Raw genomic sequence first — 26399 nt, 5'->3', positions numbered from 1 at the left:
ACCCGAGAGCAACTAAATTATTACCATGACACTGTTTTGAGTTACGGTTTAAAGAGAGTTAAAAACGCACACACACACACACACACACTTAACTTGTAATGGCAACATAATTGTGCTTGAAAATGTACAAAAATGTGTTTTATTTTAATACAAGCCTTATTTGCATAAAAGGATGCTCGTTTGTACTGAAAAGAAGGCTAATGACTTTATCAAATATAGCGTGGAGCTGCTTCAATACACTTAAACGCAGTTCCTCTGTGTCTCCATCCTAGCGTATCTCTCTCTCGCTCTCCAGGTTTAAAAGCCTTTCCTCCTCAGCTGTCATGTCAGACCTGCAGGACTCCATCACAAACACACTTATTCTCTTGCTAAAGGTCACATTTATCAGAGGGCATTTCCATCGTCTTCACCGGGCCGGGTACGAACTCCTCACCTCCTGCATCCATCTTTCCATTTTACCTTTCATCTGTTCTCATTTGCTTTGCCTCGCTATTCTGAATCCTCCAGCAAAAACCACGACCCTGAAACCCTGACCGTCATTTCACAAAATTCAATTGTGTGGAAAAAATGGATTAGAGATGGACTGAGCAGGCAAGATACTTCAGGGAGAAGATGGAAGGGATGTTTGGTGGGAGGTCAAAGTGGTGTCAAATCAATTCGAGAGTTAAAGTATACCTACGAAACACCAGAAGAGGTTTTCAAACGCTAAAAATACTCTGAAATGTCATGCTGCTGGAGTATGAACCGGCTTTGGAAAGGAATGGATCGTCTAAATTTGACTCTAAAAGATGTTGTTGTTTTTCTTCGCAAAGTCACAAAGGAAGAGATGGTGATTCATCTTCGGCCTTTGAACAAAAATTATTTAGCCAACTTAAAGTAAATTTAGGTGAAAACTTAATTTAGGATCAGTTAGCAACAGTTTGGGGAGCTAAGGATGTCTAGCTAGCTCCCCAAACGTTAAATGTCATGCTATGCTTATTTGAAAATGATTAGCCATTTTGTAAGCTACTAACAAAACAAAGCTAACGTAAGTGGTTACATTACTTTAAAGCAAAAAGCATTGTCCATAGCTAGCTACAAAAATGTCAGAAGTTGTACTTTACTAAATTTTTCACTTACTAACTTTGCTTAAGCTTGCTAGATTTTGTTATTTAAACAATTTTTTAAGTAGTTCGCATTTTAACAACTTAGTAACAAAAAAGTAACCAATCTTAAGCTAAATGTTGTTAGAAAACATTAATATAGTAGTTATATCTTTTTCATATCTTTTTCAAGACACCCTTAGCTTATTAGCTCCAAGCTACATGTCATTTTAGCATATGCTTATTTGATTTGCCATGTTGTTAGCTACTAACAAAACAAAGCTAACGTAAGTCAAGTTTTAAAAAGCAAAAACATTGTCAGTAGCTAGCTACAAACAAGTCCAAGATTTTAGTTTACTAACTTTTTCAAATCATTCTTTTCACTAGTATGACATTAGCCATGCTGTTTAAGCTACTATAAAACTTCAGCTTGCTAGCTTTTCATATTTATGCTAATACATTTTTAAAGTAGTTAGCCACTCAACAACCTAGTTACAAAAGTAATTCATCTTTAGCTAAATTTTGTTAGAAAGCATCTACATAATAGCTATAAAAAGGGTAACATGTCAATAAATTATTTTCAAGAAAGACACTCTTATTAGCTCTAAGCTACATGTCATTGTAGCTGATGCTTATTTGAAAATGATTAGCCATATTGTAAGCTACTAACAAAACAAAGCTAACGTAGGTCAAGTAAAAAAAAATTTAGCTACAGTACCTACAAAAATGTCCACAGTTTTAGTTTACTTCCTTTTTCAAATCATTGTTTTCACTAGTATGACATTGGCCGAGCTGTTTAAGCTACTTTACTTGCGCTTGCTAGCTTTTGTTATTTAAAGTAATAATTTTTTTCAGCAGTTAGCATCTCAACAACCTAGTAACAAAAAAAGTCACCAATCTTAAGCTAAATTTCATTAGAAAACATTAACGTAGCTATAAAAAGGGAGCATTTAAATCTTTTTCATGAAAGACACTCTTAGCTTATCTCTAAGCTGCATGTCATTGTAGCTGATGCTTATTTGAAAACGATTAGCCATTTTGTAAGCTACTAACAAAACAAAGCTAACGTAAGTGAAGTTACTTTTTTTAAAGCAAAAATGTCCACAGTTTCAGTTTACTACCTTTTTCAAAATGATCTTTTCACTAGTATGACATTGACCATGCTGTTTAAGCTACTTTTCTTACGCGTGCTAGCTTTTGTTATTTGCGCTAATATTTTTTAAAAGTAGTTAGCCACTCAACAACCTAGTTACAAAGAGTAACCAATCTTAAGCTAAATTTTGTTAGAAAAGATTAACAAAGTAGCCATGAAAAGGGTAACGTCAAATCTTATTCATGAAAGACATCCTTATTAACTCTATGCTACATGCCATGTTAGCTTATGCTTATTTGAAAATGATTAGCCATTTTGGAAGCTACTAGCTAAAAGAAGTCAAGTTATGATTTTTTTTTAAAGCAAAAAAAATGTCTCTAGCTACAAAAACGTCCGGCGTTTTAGTTTACTTACTTTTTCAAATCATTCTTTTCACTAGTAGCCTATGACTACATGCTGTTTAAGTTATGTTAAAGCTTTAGCTTGCTAGCTCTTGTTATCTATACGCTTATACTTTTTTAAAGTAGTTATAGCATCTCAACAACCTAGTAACGAATTTTAAGCAAATTTTTCTTCAGAATAACATTTGAGATGCCTATTTGAGTCACTTTCTTCTGCTGAACACAAAAGGGGATATTTTGAAAAATGTTGGGAAAATCAGCCATTGACTTTCATAGTAAACTACTATAAAAGTCAATGGCTCCAATATTCTTCAGAATTTCTGGTAGAAATGAAAGGTGTTTCTGTAACATTTCTGGTAAACTACATGTATAGATACAGCTGACCAAATTTGTAGACCAGATAATGAGAATGTTGGACCAGCTAATAACCACCAGAAACTGGTTTTAGCAGCTTTTTATCTTGAGACTATTTCTGAGGTCTGAAGCTGGTAAAGTTAGCCCTCGCCTTTCCCTAAGGAGTGTTATAGAGAGTTAGACAGATTCACAGCGACAGGGCCTTTGGGTCCCGCTGGGAATTGAAGGCCAGCAGTGAGTGGAAGTTGCATCCCGATGCACGTAACGACATGTCTGTCATATGCACCCAGACACGCTTCCAGAAACACACCTCGCACTCATACGCTCAGCGTCTCTGCTGAGGTGTCTGAAGTCGTGTGTTCATCGCCTGTCGTGACGCCCAGGGGGTTTACAAGATCAGACTGAGCTGGAATGCCAAGGAATCGCACTGGCACTGAGACGGAGTGTGATATTGTGTGTTTGTGTGTCTGTTTATCTGTCACTAAAACAGCAACAGGCCTTGTACAAGTGTGTTTAATGTGGCAGCAACAAATATGTTGCTTAACAGTTGTTAGCTGAAATTGTTACAACAAAATTAAAAATAAGTTGAACCTAAAAGCAAACACAGGTGACTGGAATAACCAGAAGTACTGAAAATAAAATTAAAATGAACTAATAGCGTACACTTTAAATTATGAATGCGCTAAATTTTTAGCTACTGAAAAGATCAGTCGAAAATGGCGGTAAATGTTTTAGTATGCCCCACATTTTTAGCATGTAAAATGTTTCAGCATACCAAAAAGGTTTTAGTATGATTTGTGTTTATGTAAGTGAGACAAGAGGCTAATCGAAAAGAGGAGGCTTTATAAGTATATACAACCTCAAGAGACGTGCCATCATTTTTCTCTTCAAAGACTGGGGAGCCCACTGCGGTCACATCGGAAAACCAACACGTGAATGCCGAGAATGCCAGGCGATGCGCGCTTATCCCATGGCTGAGCTTCCAATGTTTCAGCAAGAAACCCTTACCTTTAGAGTCAAAATTTGGGTGCTGGCCAAAGGTCGGCCTATTAGGTAAGCGAGAAGAGTGAGTTGATTAGGCCCACTCTCTCTCTCAAATAGATGTACATTATTTCCAAAGCACAAATTTGAGGTTCGTAGTGTCAGCATGATTATCATAGAATCAATATTCTACCTCCTGAAATTTGGAGAAAGTTAACCTTAATGTCATGAGACCCTTCTCTGGTCATTTGCTCATGCTTGAGGGTAAATATAAAAGGTTTCACTCTCATTCCAGCTGTCGTCACTGCACAGAGTGAAACTGCTTTCACACTGGATGCGGAAAGCTCATTGATATGAAGCCTATTAATTTCAATGGCTTGTGCTACACAAGTGTTGCTGTACCAAAGATATTGAATACACAAGACATGTCACTCATATAGTTTTGAATAGGATAAAGTGTAACGGTCAATATGGTGAATGAAGCCCCGCCTTCTAGTTTGGGAGCCAATCATCAATCGATCGATATAGACTGACAATTCTCTGGGGGAGGGGCTCAAATCAGAGGTGAATTTCTGCAGATTTTGTGTGATTAGAACGTTTAGAAATGAACATAAAGAGAGAGTCGTTGCTTAATTTCATTGGTGATTCCTAATATGAAATTTAATCATAGGTTTGGCAAGCAATTTTGGAGAATTTTATGTTCTACCATTCAAATATAATGTCCGAGCATACTGTTTGAGAGGCGTTTCAAAGATACCCGCCGAGTGAAATGACTTGCCTTAAAGGGACTTTGGCCGTACTGACCACAATGTAAGAGCAACAGAGCACACCTTTAACCAGCTTGTGCACACGCCAATGAAGTACACAATAGCTCAATATTTAGCTCTGTGAATGTTCTGCTCATAAAGAAACATAAACGAATACTTATCTGTGCATTAAATACATTTGTTCACCTGAAAAGCAAAGTCCGCTCAAATAACGTCCCAACAATACATGTCTATGTCGTGTGCTTGTTCTTGCTTGCAATAGTGCCACTGTGCTGTCATGGGAACATTAGTAAAATGATTGCATGATTTTCAAAGTAGTCGTGTCACAGATGTTTTCACACGGCATGTCTATCTGGGCTAGCGTTCTGTTGGTGCTGTGTTTACAGGATGGATTGGCGACAGTGGGGGTCACACTGCATGACTTTAAAATAGGAAGAATCGCCAACAACTTTGTCCAAACTACGTCTCACAACCAAACACATGCGAGAAGTCACATGAAAACAATGTGAGATCACGTAGTATATATTTCGTTATTAACTACATAATGGAAAAAGAAGGCTTAAGCTTTAGAAATTGAACTTACTTTGCTCATCAGGCTTTAAAGAGAATTAGTAATTTCTCCTCAACTGTTTTTACTTTAGAAGCGGGTTGTGGTATTGCTCCGATGACATGTCAAACAGACACCTAGTAGATGCCTCTCTCATTGGCGCTAGGTGATCACCAAAGTTATTTTCAATCAGAACTCATTTCACTCAGCATGATTTGAATCGCCGTCAGCTCTAGATATTTAGCATGCCAAATATCTCACGAGTGTCGGGGACTCATCTGCAATTATCTCAGATCGCGTCTTCGATAGTTCATACTGTGTGATTGTCACTCATGTAAACGAGCACCGATTTGCTCGTGATTTCAGGCATTTGTTGCCGATTTCTCAACCTGTCGCTCAATGTCAATAACGTTTTACTGTCACCAAAATGTGGTTATTTTATTGGCTAGCATTTTTTTTTTTGTTTGTTTGTTTGTTTTTTCAAAACACTATAATGTATGTTGTCGAGTCATAATTTTTTAATAAAAATTTTTTATTTAATTTAATTTTTACTTTTTTTTTTTATTACTTTAATAAACAATTAGGAAAACAACAAATTTATGCTATTAATAGCAGGACCATAGTCAGAAATTAGCTATACAAAGGAGCATTTTCATATTCTCTTAAAACTGTTTTAGCACAGTTTCTCTTTCAAAACTTAAGTTTACGTTGTATGCTAGCTTACCTCTGAAAGGAGTATGTGTTTAAACTCTTCCAATAAAACTGCTAACTCCAATAAAGCTGCAATGCTAAGTAGTATACTACAGTTATTAAAACTTGATATATTCACGAGTCTTTGCTTTGATCCTGTGGGCCAGCCTGATCTACTCACACCTGCAGTTATCCACGATGGACATCCAGCATTCTTTAGCCTCCAGTGCCTAGACTGCAGCTCTGCACAGGAAGTTTGGCCAGAGAAGAAATGGTTGTGCCCAACTGAGCCGGATTTCTCTCAAGGATTTTTCCTTCACTTTCATCAATTGGTGAAGTTTGTTCATCGCCACTGGCTTGCTTGGTTTGGGACTTGTGGAGCTGCGCATTAATGATTTTGCTCTTCAGTGTTTGGACTTTCAGCTGTGAAAATTAAACCACACTGAACTGAACTAAACTGAACTTCAACTCTGAAAACTGGACTGACACAGTTTCAGTTTTCTAGAACTTCTGTGCTAAGCTGCTTTGACACAATCTACATAGTAAAAGCGCTTTAGAAACAAACATTAATTCAGGGTGTCCGCGGGATGTTAAAGTATTAAAAGTTGATAAATCAATGTCAAGAAAATTAAGGCCCATAAAAATGTATTAAATTAAAGTCTTAAAAGCTATTTTGCAAGGTATTAAATTTTATATTATGTTTGATTATGCAATGTATGACTGTATGCTAAAGTTTGCCTGAATTAAATCTGCGAATATCAGGATGCTGTGTAGTTTATGAAATCAATGAAATCCTACTAAATTTGACATTCTGCTGCTTTGATTACTGCAGTACCCAAAGGCAACACCATTATTTCTGCAGTTCTATAAGCGCCAACCTGCTGAATTAGCTAGATTTAATAGATTTTTATTCAGTATATGTTTAATGTTTTAGTTTTGGATTAGTTTCTTACATTAGTACTTAGTAAATACACTATAAGTTAAAATCTCGCCAGTGTTTCTGGTTGAAAAGTGGTTATAAGGTCATAAAATGTATGGAGAGAGTCTTAAAAAGTTCTTAAAAGGTGTTGAATTTCACTCTCTGATTCCTGTATATACTTTGGAATTGAATTGAATATATCCTAATGTTTGCTATAGCAGTCTTTGCTGTAACAGTGTGTATATTTCAGAGTTCAACAGCGTTTGTAATCAAGCTAGCGCTGCTAAATCATCTACTCTGACGTACTAGCGTATAGCGCAACCTGGTTTTGAGTTCACATGAACAGAATAATAAAATGGTCTTAGAGGAAAAAAAAGAGCCCTCAGACACCCTTAATCAAAAACTGTGGCACACTTATCTGAGGTTTATGCTTCAAAACTGTTTAAATGCGTTTGTCTAATTCTCTCTCCAGGGTGTTTGTGACCTCCTGTGAGGTGTGAATGTCACCTGTGTAGCGCGCGCTCCTGGATAATCCCTCTCTTGAGCACATCCACGTATAGAAAACCCCCACAGATTTGCTTATACTTTATCATGTTGTATTTATATTCATGGTGGTAATTATCATACGGCGCGTGTCTCCCTCGGGCTTGTGTTATCACCACCGCAGTCAGAGGTAAATCCGCTTACCTAGACAATTTGATATGGCCCTTAAGGACAGGGGCTTTTACCACAGACACCCGATTATAGGAGTTGAAGATGCTTTTTATTTATTGACAGTTTGCTGGATATGAAGTTGCTCCTTGATATGAACCTGTTGTTTTCAAGCCAGGAACTGCTAAAAGGCAGGATAATATCTAACATTTCAAGACAGTAATATCTCAGTTTTGTCATGTTAATACTAAAGTAAAGTGCATATTTGGGAAATGCATGATATCGGTAGCATATCGGTTGTCATCCGATATTAGAGATGTAACCTTCATTTTGCCTATGTGTTAGATGTTTAATTGCCTATGCACATTCAACCTAACGTTTTCACCATTTTTATATTGATGTTGATAAAAATGGGTTGTTGAAACCCAACATTGGGTCAGATATGGACAAACTCAACCACCGTTCAGATTTTCAAGACATTTGTCTGTTTGTTTTGTCCTCAAACTGCTGTAGGACGAGTTCTTACACATCTCATTCATTCATTCAGTTATTTTCTTTTGGCTTAATTGGGGTGCCCAAACTTTCTTTTGAAGGGCAAAAAAAGCAAACTTGATTGAGGGCTGTGGGCCGAAGGTAAATATACCAAACTCTATTACATTAAAGTTGCCATTCGTAATTAATAATATTTAAAAATAACTATAAATCATTGCTTTATTTGAACTAATGCAGTATTTTTAATACATTCATAACAGTAAAAACAAAAACAATCCTATTTATAACAGAATGAAGTCAAGCTGCACCTGTTTTTGTCTTGATTTGATGTCTCACTGATGTCTTCGGCATTGTTCTCTGTCTATAGATTGACAGTATTTACAGTATTATTTATTTTATCTGATTAATTTACAACATTTAATTGAAACATTTAGTTTGCTTTTTTTCTAGCTCAGCAATAAAACAATCAAAAAAAGCTGTTATATTAGAAATGACGTTAAATGTATTCGCCCCCAACCCTCCCATTAGTCTCTTCTCAGACTGGATTGTGGGCCAAATCAAAGGTTACCCGCAGGCCCTAGTTTGGGCTTAATACATCTCATCCAAACGCTTTATCTTGGTTTTGTTCAGATTTTTTTGACTGTTGTAGCTGTGAAGTAACTGAAATATTTCAGGGTACATGAAACTGTAATGCAGTCAAAACCTGCTTGAACTACTCTCGCATTGCAGTTGAATGACAATAATAGCACACATAGATTGTTCATGATCCAATCAGAAACTAGCATATACATTTACTTGTTAGATTTGAAATGTTATTTAGATTTTAGTCAAATTTTTCCTCTAAAATATATATTGTCATGTTATCTCTGACGATATGGGCATTGGGCGATATTACAATTCTGAATTTGCATATATATCAGTTATTTATCGGTTATGGTTCATAAAGCGTTTATATATATATATATATTGGAATTTCGGCCCAAGATTGAGCTACATTTCAGTGGAAAGTAGATGCCAGATTTGTGTTGTTAATGTTATTTTTTATGTAAAATGCTCATTTGTAATAAGCTTTTCTCTTTCTCCAGTTTTTTCGAGAACATGAGCAGGATCATCGCTGACGATTACATGCCGACAGAGACGGATGTTTTGAGAGTGCGACTGAGAACCACAGGAGTGATCGAGACACAGTTCAAAGTCAAACACCTGGTCTTCAGGTAAACAATGTCTTTATTATGAGTTTAACACTGTTGTTTCAAAACGTTGTAAACCAATTTAAATCTTTCGCAGTCTTTCGTTAAAAGCAGATGATCAATTCTGCGAATCCTAAAACATCCAAGAGATCAAACAGCCTTTGCTTTTCTTTCATTTTCAGATGTCTAAAATAGATGAAAATATTGTCACTTTCCTGCTGCAGCAGCAGTTGCTGTTGCTTGCGTAACACAACACATTTTTTTGTTTTACAAATACAGATAGACTTTGTAAGCAGCTCTTAGTATCACTTTCAGTTATGTAAATTATTATATATATAAAAAAACCTTGTATTTTTTTTATTTATGTTGTTTGTTTGATAGTAGCTAAAAAAGCAAAACTAACATTTTAATAATTAAACAATTTTGTCATTTAAAAAGTACGACTCCTAAAATAATCAATCATCTTTTTTTTGTTTGCTTTAAATTGACATTAGTCTCTTTACTGTTATTTTACTGTAGATGTTGCAATTTTAGAAACACAGCAGTTGTTTTTATGAATACTCATGGAAATTCGAAATAGTTTTATACTTGTTGTGTAGTTGCATACTTTGTTCTTTAGGTAAATAATGTAGGGATGCACCAAAATGAAAATCTGGGCTGAAAATGACAGAAAAATCTGAAAGCACTGAAAATGCTTTGTAATGATTATTCATTATTTTATTAAATACTGGAATTTTGTAAGACTTTTCAAATTTAAATCAGGAACTTAAACTATATTTACTTTAAGAAACACAAGAAAATTTAATAAAGGACCGTGAATGAGTTTACTAGTAATGTCGTGCTATTTTTTCGGCGCACATTTTCATCCATTTTTCTGTTCCTGCCAAAAACTGAAAATGCTGATTTTTGACTGATATTTTTTTCGGTGGTTAAAAATTCGGTGTATCTCTAAAATATTGCTTTTGTGTCTTTATTGCAATTGTTGTTTGATGCCATAGAATGAATAAACAGCTCTCAGTATAACCTGAATCATCAAACCGAAAGCCTTTTGTTAATTCGTTTTATCTGATGTTTGTCTAAGAGTGTCCAAAAATACACAGTAAATTCTATTTAGAAAACGTGCAGGGGTTTTCCGAGTCATCTCTTGATTTGGTGATATTGAGCTTGTCGTCCTGGTATCTTGTGAAAGATCAGCTCCTGAAGCATCGCTCCATTCATCAATATCATAACTGGCATTATCAGCATTCAGCACACTTTCAGTTTTGAGTTTAATGCAAGACGCTTTTTGAATTCGTCTAATGAGTTTTGTGCTCACTGTGACATCTTGTTTTGGGTCTCAATATGTTGGGAAAAAAGCACTACTGAATGTATGTATGCTAACTCTCTTTGTTAAGTTGAGCTTGGTGCAGGTTATAGATATCGTAATATGAATATGTTATATGAGTTATTATCATTTTTGTGCATACTTTAAATTAGATTTTGTGTTCATGTATTTTCTGTTTTCATATTACGTTTCAGTAATTTTTATGCAATTTGTATTAGCTTTGTTAATATAAAGTTATATATATATATATATATATTTTTTGGGACTTTGACTTATATAAATATTGCATTATTTCATGAAATTTTATTTTATTTCAAGTTGTCAAAGAGTTTACATAAAATCAATATTATAAAATAAATATTTTAATTAATTAAAATAAATTCGAACAAATTCTGTTTATTTTAAATATATTTATTTATTCAGATTTTTTCAGATTTATTCTATTACATTTTTTATAAATATAATTTATAGATTTATTACTATGTTCAGAATTTATAGTTTTATAGTCATTTAAATGTATTCAGCAGTAAATAAAAATATAAAATCATTGTTTACATGAAGTGTGTGTATGTGTATGTGTGTAATATATATATATATATATATATATATATATATATATATATATATATATATATATATATATATTAGTTTAATTGGTAAAACTGTTTAAAAATCTACATATATAAAAGGAAATCAGAAATAATATAGGTACTAATAATGTTTAAATCAAAATAAGCTGCCATTATGAATGTAGTAGACATTTAAAATTCAATAGTTACTTCAAATAAATGTAATGTATAAACACATTCAAGATTTACTATTTAAATATGTTTTGTTCTTGATTCAAAGCTTCTGGTTTTGCTTTTTAGTTAAAGGAAACATTTGAGATTTATGCTTAGGCGGTCGCAGTCACAATGAGTCGTGCTCCTCAAAGTGTTCAGATTAAAAAATTTGAATGCGCATTCATGGTCCTCTCAAGCTCAATTCTGCACAAACATTGGACAACCAATAAAACAATCCAGAGGTTTCATGGGGAATGTGAGTCATTTTCTGCTTGGCAGCTTTTGTCAGTCATTTGAATGTTAATGGAGACATTTACAGCTATGAGACTCGCTAGACGCTGTGATGAGCCTCGGAAACAGCAGAGATTCTGGCATTCGGTGGAGAGCAACTGTCTTTTAAGATTCCTTTGTCTTTCGCTTCTTCTTGTGCTCTTTCTGTCCTGAGAATCGCTAATTTATGAGCTCTGCTTGAAGGCTTCTGCAATAACAACTATATTGCAGTACTTTGCATAATGCTGAATCTAAATTCCTAGCTTCTGTGACAGTTTTTAATAAAAGCACATAAACAATGTCATAAAAAATCTAAGCAAAGATGACTTAATAAATTGTCCAAGCGGGCATTTCAGCAACTCTTTCTTTAGAGTCGCATTTTTCTTGGGTTTTTTAGTTTAAAGGGAAAGTTCATACAGAAATGTAGATTTGTGATTTATTTACTCATCCTCAAATCAGCCAAGATGTATGTGACATTTTTGTAAAACAATAGTTTTTAGCTGTTGAAATATAGTAATTTATAATAAATGCTGTAGTGTTTTTGAACCATACTACACTCTGTAAAAAATGCTGGGTTCCACACAATTCCTTCATGTTGTCCAAACATAAATCAATAAAGTTAAGTGATTTTACAAATTTAAGTGGATTAAACATAAAACAATAAAGTTGTCACCAAAATAAACTCAAGTATTGTGTTGATTTAGCTCATTTTAAATAAGTAGTTTGAGGAACCATGAAAAATTATTTCTTGTGTGCAGTAAAGTGTGTAATATACGTTATACACTGTAAAAAAAAATCTGTTATTTTATGTTTTTTCCGGCAGCTGGGAGGCAGGTAAAATAATTAACGTTAAATTACAGAAACTTTGCATAAAATAATGGACGTTAAATCACAGAAATTATGCGTAAAATTAACAGACGATAAATTACAGACATTTTGCGTAAAATAACAGACTTAAATTACAAAAATTATGTGTAAAATAACAGACTTCAATTACAGAAATTATAGCGAACTGTAATACATACTGTTTTTTTTACAGTTTTATTATTGTAAACTGTGTAGTATTGTGGTATAATATACTGAATAGTTGCAGAAAATGACCGTATTGTGTAATTTATTTTAATTATTATAGTTGTTTTGTTACTATAGCAACTGTAGAATTATCACAAGAGACTATTTCAAGTACTTTACCAAAAAAAAAAAAAAACACTCGTTTTTTTTCTATAAATACTATAGTATTTTTTTCATGTGGAAAATAATATAGTCCTTACTGATTCATATAATTCAAGGCAAAGTTTAATGACGCATTATTATTTACTAATGCATTATTTAAATTCCGAGTGTTCTTAATGGTGGTCTGGAACACTTGATTCTGATTGTTCAGTGACGACATTTCCAAGGTATGTTATTCCCAGATAACAACCACTGAAACTAATAACTAATAATGAATCTTTTTGACTGTCAGTGATGTTGACATTAATATGCTTCTATCCATACACTTTTATGTGTCCGCCACTGTTTTTAACTTTTTGGCGCCACCTTGTGACTAAATAATACATAGGTTAGTGTATGCTCCATTGAGCCATTTTTGTTTCTGTCAGCTTTGCTTTTAATTAAGGAGTTAATCAACTATTATGACAAAACAAAGTTTTGTGTCTAGTTGTTATGTTATGTGGCAAGTAACCATGTAATAAATGGCATAAAGCACATCCTGGCGGTTGTCTTCACAGAATAAAGCTCTCCAGTCTTATATAAAACCCATCTGCTTTGAGTTGGGCTGCCAATAAGCCGTCTGGATGTACTTTATCCCTTGCTTACTGCACTGTGAGTAACTAGAACGAACAATGAATGTAATGTATATTCATTAATGTTAATGAAGATGATTAATTACTGTAATAAATGTATTGTTCATTGTTTTGTTCATGTTAGTAAAGTCCCCGGTCTACTACGATATTTGAAAGCACCAAAACAAACTCGACAAGACCTGCACGTTTTTTCTCTGCTATAGTTAGTTAGACTCACCCCTTACTGCTGATTGACAGCAAGTAGTTTGGACATCGGGTCAACACTGTGGTCACTGTTTCTTCAAATATTACTTCTGTCTAGTTGTGTATATGGCATTAAAAGCCTTAATACAAAGGAGGCTCTATTTTAATCTAATCTTGAAAATCGTTCTAAACACTAAACTCAACAGTGTTAATTGTTTATGCAAAAGCTGTTTGGTTCCTGAATGAAGAGGCTCTGAATATCTTACTGTGGGTTTTCCTCAAGCTCGACTGCTCGTTCTTATCGCAGCGCTTCACTCGCGTCCCTTGCCGAAACCTCCAGATCTCTATCAGACAACTGCATTCACACCCTCACGTCTGTGTGTTCTCTGAGATTCTGCTCTGCTCTCAAATACAAACTTTTTCTCATTTTTTCATGATGAATTTATGAGGGTTTTTTCAAATGATATATTTATGCACATTATATGTTATGCATTTATGCATTTACACATTTGTTTGTGTTATTTGTTTAAAAATATGCAAAGGTATTTGATTTATTTACAGATTTATGCAAAAATGTTTGTGTGTGTTTTATATATATATATATATATATATATATATATATATATATATATATATATATATATATATATATATATATATATATATATATATATACAGTTGAAGTCAGAATTATTAGCCCCCCTTTTAATGTTTTTTTTTTTTTTTTTCAAATTATGTATAACAGAGCAAGGAAATTTTCACAGTATGTCTGATAGTATTTTTTCTACTGTTTCTTTCTTTTGTCTTATTTGTTTTATTTAGGCTAGAATAAAAGCAGTTTAAATTTTTTTTAAATTATTTTAAGGTCAATATTATTAGCCCCTTTAAGCTATTTTTTTTCCCAATAGTCTACAGAACAAACCATCGTTTTACAATGATTTGCCTAATTACCCTGACCTGTCTAGTTAACCTATTTAACCTAGTTAAGCCTTTAGATGTCACTTTAAGCTGTATAAAAGTCTTGAAAAACATCTAGTCAAATATTATTTGCTGTCATCATGGCAAAGATTAAAAAAATCAGTTATTAGAAATGAGTAGGGCTAGATGGAATCTGCAGACATTTTTGCTATTTCTGTGCAGAATTTTGTTAAAAATCTGCAGATTTTTGCGGAATGATTTTGTGAGTATCATAACTAAAACCTTAATATATGAAATAAAAAAGAATACCTTTTTAACTTGTATTTAAAGTTCACTATGCAAATCTAATCAGATCCACTTTATTTGTTAAAAGCAAGTCTCTCATATAATATCTCTACTAAAAGACAGAAAATATTACTTTACAAACTATATTGTCAATAAATCATATAAATATTTTCATATTAATCAATAATAGGACTGAAATTAATTAAAAACTGAATAAATATAAATTTACACATATTTACACAAGTAAATAAACAGAATCAACGATGGGCTAAAAATCTGCGGAATTCTGCGTGTGTGTGTGTGTGTGTGTGTGTGTGTGTGTGTGTGGGTGTGTGGGTGTGTGGGTGTGTGGGTGGGTGTGTGTGTATGCATGCATATTTATTTATTTATTTATTTATTTATTTATTTATTCATTCATTCATTCATTCAACAGTTCCATCAGTTTCTCGAATCTGATAGCTATGTGATATAACAGCCTCTTCACCCTTGTGTATTCGCCCCGCTCACATAGGGACAGCAGATCAATAGACTCACTATAGTTTGACAAATATTGCAGCTGATGGACAACATAATGTACTTTTGAGGCTTTTTTTAGTCGAGCATGTAGTTGTTTAGATTGCAACTATGCAGTTTAGTTATGAGGAAATAAAATTTTTAAATATTAATCATTTCAGAGATTCAGCGCTTCAGCAGCCAGCCTGTCATAGTGAGCAAAGCAAAGATGGTTGACAGTCTGCCACAAGATGGTGACAGAGACTACATACAGTAATAAGTGCTTGGGGTAGAAAAACTCAATAAATTTCAAATTCAGCTGATCAAATCAAGTTAAGTGACACTCTAAGTCAGGGGTCTCAAACTGATGGGCCGCCCTCCTCCTCCCTCCGCCCCACAACGCACTGCCCACCCCTACCCCCCTGCTATTCAGTTTGTGATCGTCAACATCCCCCCCCCCACCCACTTTTCGGTTTTCTCATCACATGCCACTCTGCATGGTACAACATATCCCTCCCCCCGGGTCTTCTAGCGATCACAAACATCATTTACAGATGTTAAGACAGCCCTCCTATCATTTGTCAGTCCCTGAAATGCCCCCCCCCCCCCCCCTCCCCCTGCCAAATTGAGTTTGAGACCCCTGCTCTAAGTCGATCTCTCTATTTTATATGTTGTAGTGCTGTATTTATACCATAATAATCTGCTAGTGTTTGCTTTGCTTTGGCTTTTTTTAGGGTTAATTATTGTGATATCCCGATTGCAACAGAGGAATACTGGGAAATCTCTGTAGACTGATGGCAATTCATGCCGTTCAGCCTTATAATCTTAAAACGTCAGCAACATCACCTGTTTTGTCATCACTTTAGATATTACGCTAGAGAATCATTCAAACACTAGTTCTAAAGCAACATTGGTAAATTGCCTACATTTTCTGCTCTTCTGACGTCAGCTGCAGATGTGAATGAACGGCGGAAGAAAGTAGTTCCTCTTACAAAAGGGTTTTTAGACTCTACATGTCTGATTTTCTTTTTTATACACACGAGTATGATGTCAAACTGTTGTATAAACGCAATATCACACTCGTAACAGTGCGATTATGGCTGTATATCATCACTGGTGAGACACTTAAGGCACTAAGCCTGCAGCCACACCTCCCACCAGTACATATAGAAATATATATTATCTTTTTTGCCTTATGCATTTAACTACACATTATTTAATAATTTATCTTTTGACATTTATTTTGTTTGTACTTCAAATAAATTTTATATGCATTAATTTATGCTTTGTATTTTATCGATTTTCTATTTATTAATTTATTTTATTGAGCATCCTTTTCATTTAAAAACAGTGTTTAATCAGATTCAGAAATCATTTTCTTCCAGCGATAGCATTAATTGCAAAACGTCCAAATCTGTGTTAAGCTGCATTCAGAGATGCGTGGGAGCAATAGAAGTGTCATGGGTGTGTTGGACAGGAAGTGATGTCTCCCTATCTGTCGGTTAGTCTGTGAGTATTGAACGAGTGTAATGAAATGTCAGGTGTGTGTGGGTCAGTGCTGACCTCTGATCTGTAATTAACAGACTAATGACGTTGATAAGCGCTTCTGCTGTCATTATGTGGCCACAGCAGATCAGCCAGAATGAAACAAAGCCATTATTAATTATTAAACCATTGTGCTGCTGGAAATAACATGACGAGGGTAAACAACAGGGAATTATTTTACAAAGGGATTGATTTGTAATTTTGACTATTTATTTATTTATTGCTGTCTTCTTATTTGAAGATGTTTGTGCATATTAGATATTTGTGTTTGTTTTTATACAGCATTATTTTTGCATTGATGCATTATTAACGCTTATTTATTTGTAGTAATAGTATGTAAAGATAGTGCTAAATCTGTTTGATTACATGTTTTCTGTTTATATCTATTTAATTATAAATCTATGTGTGCATTAGTTTATACGTGAATAACTAAGGATCCTTGTAGCAAACTAATGTGTATGTTTTAAGAAAGCAACCATTCATATGTGTTGTGTTTTATTTTCAATTGGTTATATTAATTTATTCGTCATTTATTTATTTTATTTAATCATATGATCACTAGTCATTTATATAATTATCATTATATCATTTTATTGATCATTAGTTAATAATTTGATTATTATTGATTATTGTTTGTCATTTTATTATGTTTTTATATTTGTTATTAATATTTTCCTTTAATTATTGCTTCATTATTATTTCCATTTTTCCATATTGTTATAATCTTATGACTGTGGATTCAAGCGATACTTGTTTTCATGAGTAAGAGATTTTCTCCATTTTAAGGTCTGTATTGTCTCTAGACAATGTTGTAAAGCAGTAATTTTCCATTGCTGTTGCTTGTGGTATAATAACACTTGTTGAATGTATCCTGGTTAGATGAAATCTGAGCATTGAATTATACACAACTAAGATTATTCAATAAACTCGGCTCTTTCTTTATCATCATGACTTCGTCTCCTGCTTCTGCTCTTTTGTGGCTTTCTCAGCCAACTCCTATACTGATAGGAGATTGTTAATTCAGTTAACAAGTTTGGGTATTGGAAACTGATAACTTGTTGTCCAGATACAACAATCCTGACAGGATTTGGCTTCCGGGGCTAAATCTTATTTAACTAGCGTGGAGAGTGTGATATAGCATACATTTAATTAATTTCATATCATGAATGTGTTTGTAAATGCTTTTATTTGCTTAAAGGTTTTATGCGTTTTTTATTTTATTCATTAATATATGCAAATTATTGATATAGGGACAACTTTTTATTATTTACATATTTATGGATGTTATATGTTATGCATTTACACATTTGTTTATGCATTTGTAAATTTATAAATGTATTTATTTACATATTTATTTTCACAGACATTTATTTACACATTTGTTTATGCTCTTGTTTCTTTAGTTGTGTTTTAGTTGTTTGTTTAATGAATTTGTGCATGCTTATAATTTTTTTTTTTACCTTATACATTTAGCTATACACTTTATTTATTTTTTTTGACATTTATTTAGTTTATACTTTAAATTAGCTTTATATGTATTAATTTATGCACTTTATTTATTTATTTATTTATTTATTTATTTACTGATTCGTTTTTTTGCCGTATCATTCCCTGTAAAGCATTGTCTTTTACCTGCATTTTGTTGTACAAAAAAGACAACTGATTTAAATGCACTAGTTTCAGTCAACAGCCTCTATGTCCATGATTCAATTCATTTGACTGATTTTTATGAGACATCATATTTATTACTGTCTCGTAAAGCACATATGGATTTCTTTTTCAATCACGTTTGAAGTGTGGGCATTGATAGTTTTTATCGGAGACGTGTGAACGAATCTTACCAACAAATAATATGAAGAGGATGCTGCTGGATGAAGTGGAAGATAGAAAATAAATGTGTGTCACGATCGCCTGAAGACCAGAAACGCTGTCTGAGAATAAACATAGGGAATAAAGCTGTTTTAGCTAATTTCTGAAGCGCCTAATGAAACATCTCATCTTTTGTTTTGACACCTCTTTGTTAACTGCTGGCTAACAAGCTTACTCTTTTTAGCTTGGGATCTAAAACACGTAGTGTGGAAATTTTGGCTGTGTTTGTTCATTTGAGAAGCTCTGTCAGCCTGTTTTTCACTTGTACAAACATGTGCAGCTAGTTAGCATTTGTTATGCTAATATCCTGCTACACCGTTGGTAAAAGTCACCATGAGGTGATGTTGAAATCTATTGTAGTTTGGTTACATGACAGCTTTTTTTTTACATAAATGTGAGGTATTTGAGGACATTTTGTCATCTCATATTCTAAGTTTTTGTGTTAGCTAACATGCTAACTCCTTTAGCTTGGTATCTAAAACATGGTGTGTGGAAATATGGCCCAGTTTGTTTATTTTAGCAGCTCTATTTACCATATTGGCCTGTTTTTCACATGGACAAACAAGTGTAACTAATTAGATGAATATTAGCTCTCCGGAAGTAACGGTGACATAAACAAATGAATAATATTCAAAATTCAACACTATTGTGTCTGTGGACTAAATGTGTTCAATGGGATGTCGTTCTGAGGACTCTTTCAAATTGAACCCTGATGTACAGCATTGAATGCGTGAGTCTTGTTATTACGATATTATGTACTCCATATCTAATAAGCATTTTCTGTGCTGGCACAAATTTAGCAGATACATTCTTTATAAGCTTCCCATTGAACAACAACTAGCTACAATGGCTGCTTGAGGGTTGTAGCTTTAGACTGATGTATAGTTTGTCAATATTACTTGTGTTCTGTTTGATGTCATTTACATTTTACATTTACATTGTCATTTAGCAGATGCTTTTATCCAAAGCGACTTACAAATGAGGACAATGAAGCAATTTACACAACTATAAGAGCAGCAGGGAACAAGTGCTATAGACAAGTTTCAGGTGTGTAAAGTCTAAGAAGCAAAAGCATTAGTAATGTAAGTTTTTTTTTTTTTTTTTTTTTTTTTTGAGAGAGAGAGGCAGTTACAGATTAGGAAGGAAAGTGGAGACTAAATAGTTGAGTTTTTAGTCGTTTCTTGAAGACAGCAAGTGACTCTGCTGTTCTGATGTAGTTAGGGAGCTCATTCCACCAACTGGGCAGATTGAATGTGAGAGTTCGGGAAAGTGATTTCTTCCCTCTTAGGGATGGAACCACGAGGCGACGTTCATTCACAGAACGCAAGTTTCTGGAGGGCACATATATCTGCAGAAGTGAGAACAGATAAGAAGGAGCAAAGCCAGAGGTCGCTTTGTAAGCAAACATCAGAGCTTTGAATTTGATGCGAGCAGCAACTGGCAGCCAGTGCAAACGGGTGAGTAGCGGAGTGACATGTGCTCTTTTGGGTTCATCAAAGACCACTCGTGCTGCTGCGTTCTGAAGCAGCTGAAGAGGTTTGATAGAATTAGCTGGAAGCCCGGCTAGTAGAGAGTTGCAATAATCCAGTTTGGAGAGAACAAGAGCTTGAACAATGAGTTGAGCTGCATGTTCAGATATGAAGGGTCGGACCTTTCTGATGTTATAGAGTGCGAATCTGCAAGATCGAGCAGTAATCTTTTCGTAAACACTGAAATATGCAAAAACAGCACCCCACTGCATCCACGTCCTGATGCTGGCTAGGACCTTGACAAATGCTACGCTGAAAAGTCACCATGAAATGATGTTGAAATCCAGTGTAGTTTGTTTACATGATGCTTTTCTCAATTTAAATAGACTTGGATATGTTTTTGTTGTATCAAGGTGTTTTGTCACATCCCATGTTTTGATTTGTTTTGCTAACTCCAGTAACAAGCTAAATAGTTTAGCTTGGTATCAAAAATGAATTGAGAAAGTTTGTTGATTCAGAAAGCTTATTTGAGACTGTCAGTATGTTTTTTCAGAGGTACAAATGCGGTGTCGCTAGTTAGCAGCATATTAGCATGACAGATGCTACACTGTTGGTAAAAGCCACCTTGATATAATGTTTAAATCCATTGTAGTTTTGATACTTGATGCATTACTCAAGGTAAACTGACTATCGTGTGTTTTTGTCATTTTGAGGTCTTTGACTTTGAGGATGTTTTGTCACACCTCATATTTTGACATATCTTTGCTTACTGCTAGCTAACAAGCTAACTCTCTTTTTAGTTTGGTTTGTAAAACAATATGTGAGGCATTTTACCTGAGATTGTTCATTTGAGGTTAATCTGTTTTCACATGTACAGTGTTGCTAGTTAGCCACATGTTAGCATAACAAATGCTACCCTGACTGTTGGTACACGTCAACATGAAGTGATTTTGAATCCACTGTACATGCATACTTGATGTTTCTCAAGATAAATTGACTTTATTTTTTGTTGTAACAAGGTATTTGGGGATGTTTTGTCTTAGCTAACTACTGTTTTGTTAAATATTAGCTAACAAGGTACCCTACTGAAAAAAAAAAACGGCCTAAATCAGCCTAGGCTGGTTGGCTGGTTTTAGCTGGTCTAGGGGTTTTAGCCAGGCTGGGAGATGACCAGCTAAAACCAGCTTGACCAGCCTAGCCAGGCTGGGAGCCCAGCCAAAACCAGCTATGTCCAGCTTAAACCAGGCTGGTCAAGCTGGTTTTAGCTGGTCATTTTTCAGCCTGACCAGCTAAGACCAGGCTGGAGATGGTTGGAAACCAGCCTGGAAGTGGCCAAAACCCCTCTGGTTTAAGCTGTTTTTTTCAGTAGGGTAGCTTCTTTATCTAAAGCATGGTGTGTGGACATTTTCTACCAGTTTCACATTTGAGATGCTGTTTTTATGCATATTGGTCTGTTTTTCACATGTACAAGCATGTGTAGCTTATTAGCCACATATTAGCATAACACATGCTATGCTGCTGGTAGAAGTCACCATGAAGTGGTTATGAAATTCATTGATTTTTGGATACAAGATGTTTCTCAAGATAAATTTACTTTTAATGTGTGTTTATATTGAATCAAGGTACTTTGGGGATGTTTTGTCATCTCATGTTTTGACATTTTTTGTTAACTATAAGCTAACAAGCTAGCTCATTTTAGTTTGGTATCTAAAGCATGGTGTATAGACATTTGATCCTGTTTGTTCATTCAAGAAGATAAGTTTTTTTAGGCATATTGGTCTGTTTTTCACACGTACAAAAACATGTCGCTTATTAGCCACATATTAGCATAACAAATGCTAATATGCTGTTGTTAAAAGTCACAGAAAATTGATGCTGAAACGAATGTTTCTGAATGTAGTTTGGTTTCGTGATGTGTTTCTCAAGGTAAATTGACTTTCATGTGCATTTTTATTGTTGTATCAAGGTTTTTGAGGATGTTTTGTCTCTGTGTGTCTGTAGGATGTATGACGTTGGTGGTCAGCGGACGGAGAGGAGGAAGTGGATCAGCTGTTTCGAGTATGTGAGGTCTGTGCTGTTCGTCGTCTCTCTGAGTGGATATGACATGACGCTGGTAGAGGATCCATCTATGGTGAGGAGACCTCAAGAGCCCAAAGTGCCATTTAAAGGTCAAGGGTGTTGTGTTTTAGATGGTAAAATAGGTGTAGTATTTTGAAAAAGATGTTCATGTAACATTCCATAGTTCAGTAACAAACAGTAAATAATAATATTAAAATGAAAAATATGTGTGTATATACATTTATGGAAAACATTACGAGACCACTGTTTTATTATTATCATTATTATTATTGGCATAAAATAACACATAAAATGTGCCATGTTTTCATACCTTTATATTAGTTTTTAGAGAACATAATAGCAATGTTTAAACTTCAGAAGAGTTACTTCATTTATTGTTACCAATTGAATTTTTCCTTTTACTATGAGCACACTACTGATCCATATGCCTTATCTTTTTAAACACAAGAGAGCATGATGGGAAGTCTGATGGCTGTGTTTTTGCCTTGTTTAGAATCGCCTGCAGGAGAGTCTCAAGCTCTTCTCTTCAATCTGCAACAACATCTTCTTTAGGGGCACCTCCATGGTAAGAGACGAGTCTATTAACAGGGAGAGCTCCTCCAATCTCCTCCATTTAACTCAAGAGGCCACACTAAACATATGAGGCCAAAACAAATCAAAAACTCTTCATGTGATGCAGACGAGCACATCGACATGAAGAGCTGTAATGTTAAGGTTTTATTTCAGAATAAAATGAAGTGTGCCTTTGTAAACTATTCTTTTTTTTTTTTACTTTTTTTTCTTTTTTATTTGTACAGAAGGCTGGATGTACATCTAATGTACATTTTATATACAAATAAACAAACATAATTTATTTAATATAAATAAAAAATGTTTAAATGTTTGTTTTTTTCCTGAAATGTAATATATATAACATGCATACATTAAAAATATTTTTGCTGCTTGTTTGAACTACTTGAACTGAATCAACACAATTCTTGAAATTTTTTTTTGGGGGGGGGGGGGGCAACTTAAATGTTTTATGTTAAATCCATTTAAATTCATTAAAAAAACAATTTGATTAACTTAATCAGGAAGAATAGCCACTAGCTTGGGGATCCTGATGAATAAATTAAAACAAATAAATGAATAAATAAATAATCGACTTGTGACAACATCAAGGAATTGTGTGGAAGCCAGCATTTTTAATGAAATACACAGCAAATATGACATACTTTTAGCCAAGTCAATGAGTTCTTCCTACCCGCTGGTCATAACCCAGCAGGCACACAACATCATAAGACGTTAATATTAGGTTACATTTAGATCATGACATCAGGTGACCAAAATTCAATGTCTAGCCAGCGTCTAAGGACAATGTTATTTTGATGTCAAATAACAGCGTCAAATTATATTGATATTTGGTAGATTTTTAGGTTGTGTTGGAAAGTGACCAAAATCCAACATCTGCTAGATGTCATAGTGGTAACGTCTACACAACGTCAAGATGTAACACGATTAAACGTTGATACTTGATTGATTTTAGGTTGGACATTGACGTCAGCCTGATGTTGGGTTCTGACGTTAACCCGATTTTCATTTCCAAACAAAATCCAACGTGCCCAAGACATTGGCGTATAACATCAATATGTCATCATGTTGACGTCCTATGCCTGCAGCGACGTTATATTGTCTAATTAATTTGGTTATATTTTATGGGCATTTTTTTTTAATTAGTGATTTGTCGAATGAATATTTTTCTTAATGTAAAATAAATGTTTTGTGTTAAAAACTTGCTCTGTTGTTGGCGGCGATAGCCTCGTGGGCAATGCAGCGATATATATTTCACTTCAGGCATCCCAAGTTTGAGTCCCAAAACTCATGGACCTTTTTTAAATCCCCTCTCTCTCTAATTTTACTTCCTGTCCAGCTACTGTCCTAGGCAAACAAGGCAATAAATCTTAAATAAAACAAAAAAGCAAGAAAATTTTGCCCCGCCTCTAAAATGACTTTCCATTTTTGCCGACATCATCAAGCACTCTCATTTTTAGCCCCTCCCTTGTTGATGTTTCTGCTGACATCAAGCACTCTCATTGTTAGCCCCTCCCCTCCTTGATGTTTCTGCTGACATCAAGCACTCTTATTTTTAGCCCCTCCCCTCCTTGATGTTTCTGCTGACATCAAGCACTCTCATTGTTAGCCCCTCCCCTCCTTGATGTTTCTGCTGACATCAAGCACTCTCATTTTTAGCCCCTCCCCTCCTTGATGTTTCTGCTGACATCAAGCACTCTCATTTTTAGCCCCTCCCCTCCTTGATGTTTCTGCTGACATCAGGCACTCTCATTTTTAGTCCCTCCCCTTCTTGATGTTTTCTGCTGACATCAAGCACTCTTATTTTTAGCCCCTCCCCTCCTTGATGTTTCTGCTGACATCAAGCACTCTTATTTTTAGCCCCTCCCCTCCTTGATGTTTCTGCTGACATCAAGCACTTGAATAATGCATAAATCTACCAATGTCAGCATTTTTTTTCTGACTTCTGAATGACTTTCATTATTAATCTAGTTTTTAATAAAATACTTAAAAATTGTTCCACCTCTAAAGCATTTTACATCATAAAACCCTTTTTTTTTAGCCCCTCCTTATCCAGATTTTCTTTTTAACCTTTTCAGAATGTTGCTGATACACATTTGGGGTCTTTTATTATAATTATTATTATTATTATTATTATATTATTAATATGTATCATTATTATCTTTCAGATGAGATGTTAAACAAAGGTCCTGACTCTCTGTGGTCATTAAAAATCCCATAGCACTTCTCATAAAGAGTAGGGGTGTAACCCCAGTGTTCTGATCAAATTCCCTCCGTCAGCCCTTACCGATCATGGCCTCCCAATCATCCCCATCCACCGAATTGCCTCTATCACTGTCTCTCCACTCCACCTATAGCTGGTGTGTGGTTAGCGCTCTGGCACTATTGTGGCTGTCGTCGCAACATCCATGCGGATGTTGCACACTGGTGGTGGTGTGGAGAGTCCCACCTCATGATTGTGAAGTGCTTTGGGTGTATGACCATACACGATAAATGCACTATATAAATACACATTACATCACATTATTATTATGATTATTATCATTTATTAATACCAATTCATCCAAAAAGCATTTTGCTTCAGGTTTAGACAAATATATTTTAACCCTTGTGTGTTGGTCAAATTTACTACCCTTTCGTTATGTTTGTGGCTGTTTTTGCCCCATCATAACAACTTTTTTTGATTGCGAAGCCTTGACAGCATATAATCCTGCATTCTAGATTGTTGGTGGTTTTCCCTGTAGGGAAGAGGCCAAATTTGTAATTTTTGCTATCAAAAAAATTAATTATAAAGGAAATCAATGGGGCAAAAACAGCCACGAACATAATGAAAGTGTAGTAAATTTGCCCACAGTGTGTTGTGGAGTTTTTGAAAAATTTTGAAGCAAATATGTCAAGATTTGTCACCAAAAATGATTCAATTTGCTGAAACACCAAGGAATTTGTGGCCAATTTGAGACTCAAAATCACCCCTGAGTGGATTACAGAATCCTTAACAGCACACAAGGGTTAAATATGTACTGACGGTAATATTTTAAGGTGTTAAAACAAGCCCTGCCTCCAAAACAACTTTCTGTTTCTGCTGACATCATCAAACATCATTTATAGCTCCTCCGCCATTCATTTTCAGTCTTAATAGTCCATTTCCATATCCTCAATTATCCTGTTCATTCTAAAAAAAGACAGATCACCGAGTTCTTCATAACTCTCCTAACCTCATTATAAACTTTGAGGACTCACCGGTTGATTCAGACGTGGTTTCATTCATCTGACCTCCCTCAATGAGTTCCCCGTTTAGCATCTCCTGCTTTTGATAACCTGGCCTGCAGAGTTAGCATCTTCCTCCATAATTACAGCGCACGTCATCAGTTTAGCCCAGACTTGTTTATAATTGCGGTGTCGTTTGGTAATTAAACCAGCAGGCGTATTTTCAGTCCTCTTGTTGTGGGTCTATTTATCGTACGACCTCTTTCTGTGTAATGAGGAGCGCTAAACTGCCCTTGTTAAGATGCGTTTTATAGCCGTGTTAGTCACACTGTGTTGTTTGGAAGCGCCGGGCTAAACCATTACAGCGCAGAGTTCTTCATTAAGCCATTATCACTTTTTGCTGTCATCTTTTTGGGGCATTTTGAGGTATTAAT

At 34.7% G+C, this 26399-nt stretch overlaps 1 protein-coding gene across 1 annotated transcript in view; it reads left to right on the top strand.

Annotated features, from left to right (window-relative positions):
- The window catches only part of gnav1 (guanine nucleotide binding protein (G protein) alpha v1), a 48200-nt gene extending 25369 nt beyond the window's left edge, over positions 1–22831 (top strand). The window contains exons 5-7 of the mRNA XM_056448560.1: positions 9063–9191; positions 22111–22240; positions 22682–22831. Of these exons, the coding sequence (XP_056304535.1) occupies positions 9063–9191; positions 22111–22240; positions 22682–22831 (409 nt within the window). The remainder of the gene's footprint in view (positions 1–9062; positions 9192–22110; positions 22241–22681) is intronic.
- The last annotated feature ends 3568 nt before the right edge of the window (positions 22832–26399 follow it).

This window comes from Danio aesculapii, chromosome 22, assembly GCF_903798145.1.
Source record: "Danio aesculapii chromosome 22, fDanAes4.1, whole genome shotgun sequence".
Taxonomy (NCBI): Eukaryota; Metazoa; Chordata; class Actinopteri; order Cypriniformes; family Danionidae; genus Danio; species Danio aesculapii.
The sequence above is the reverse complement of the archived record's forward strand: the minus strand, read 5'-3'. Positions and strand labels throughout refer to the sequence as shown.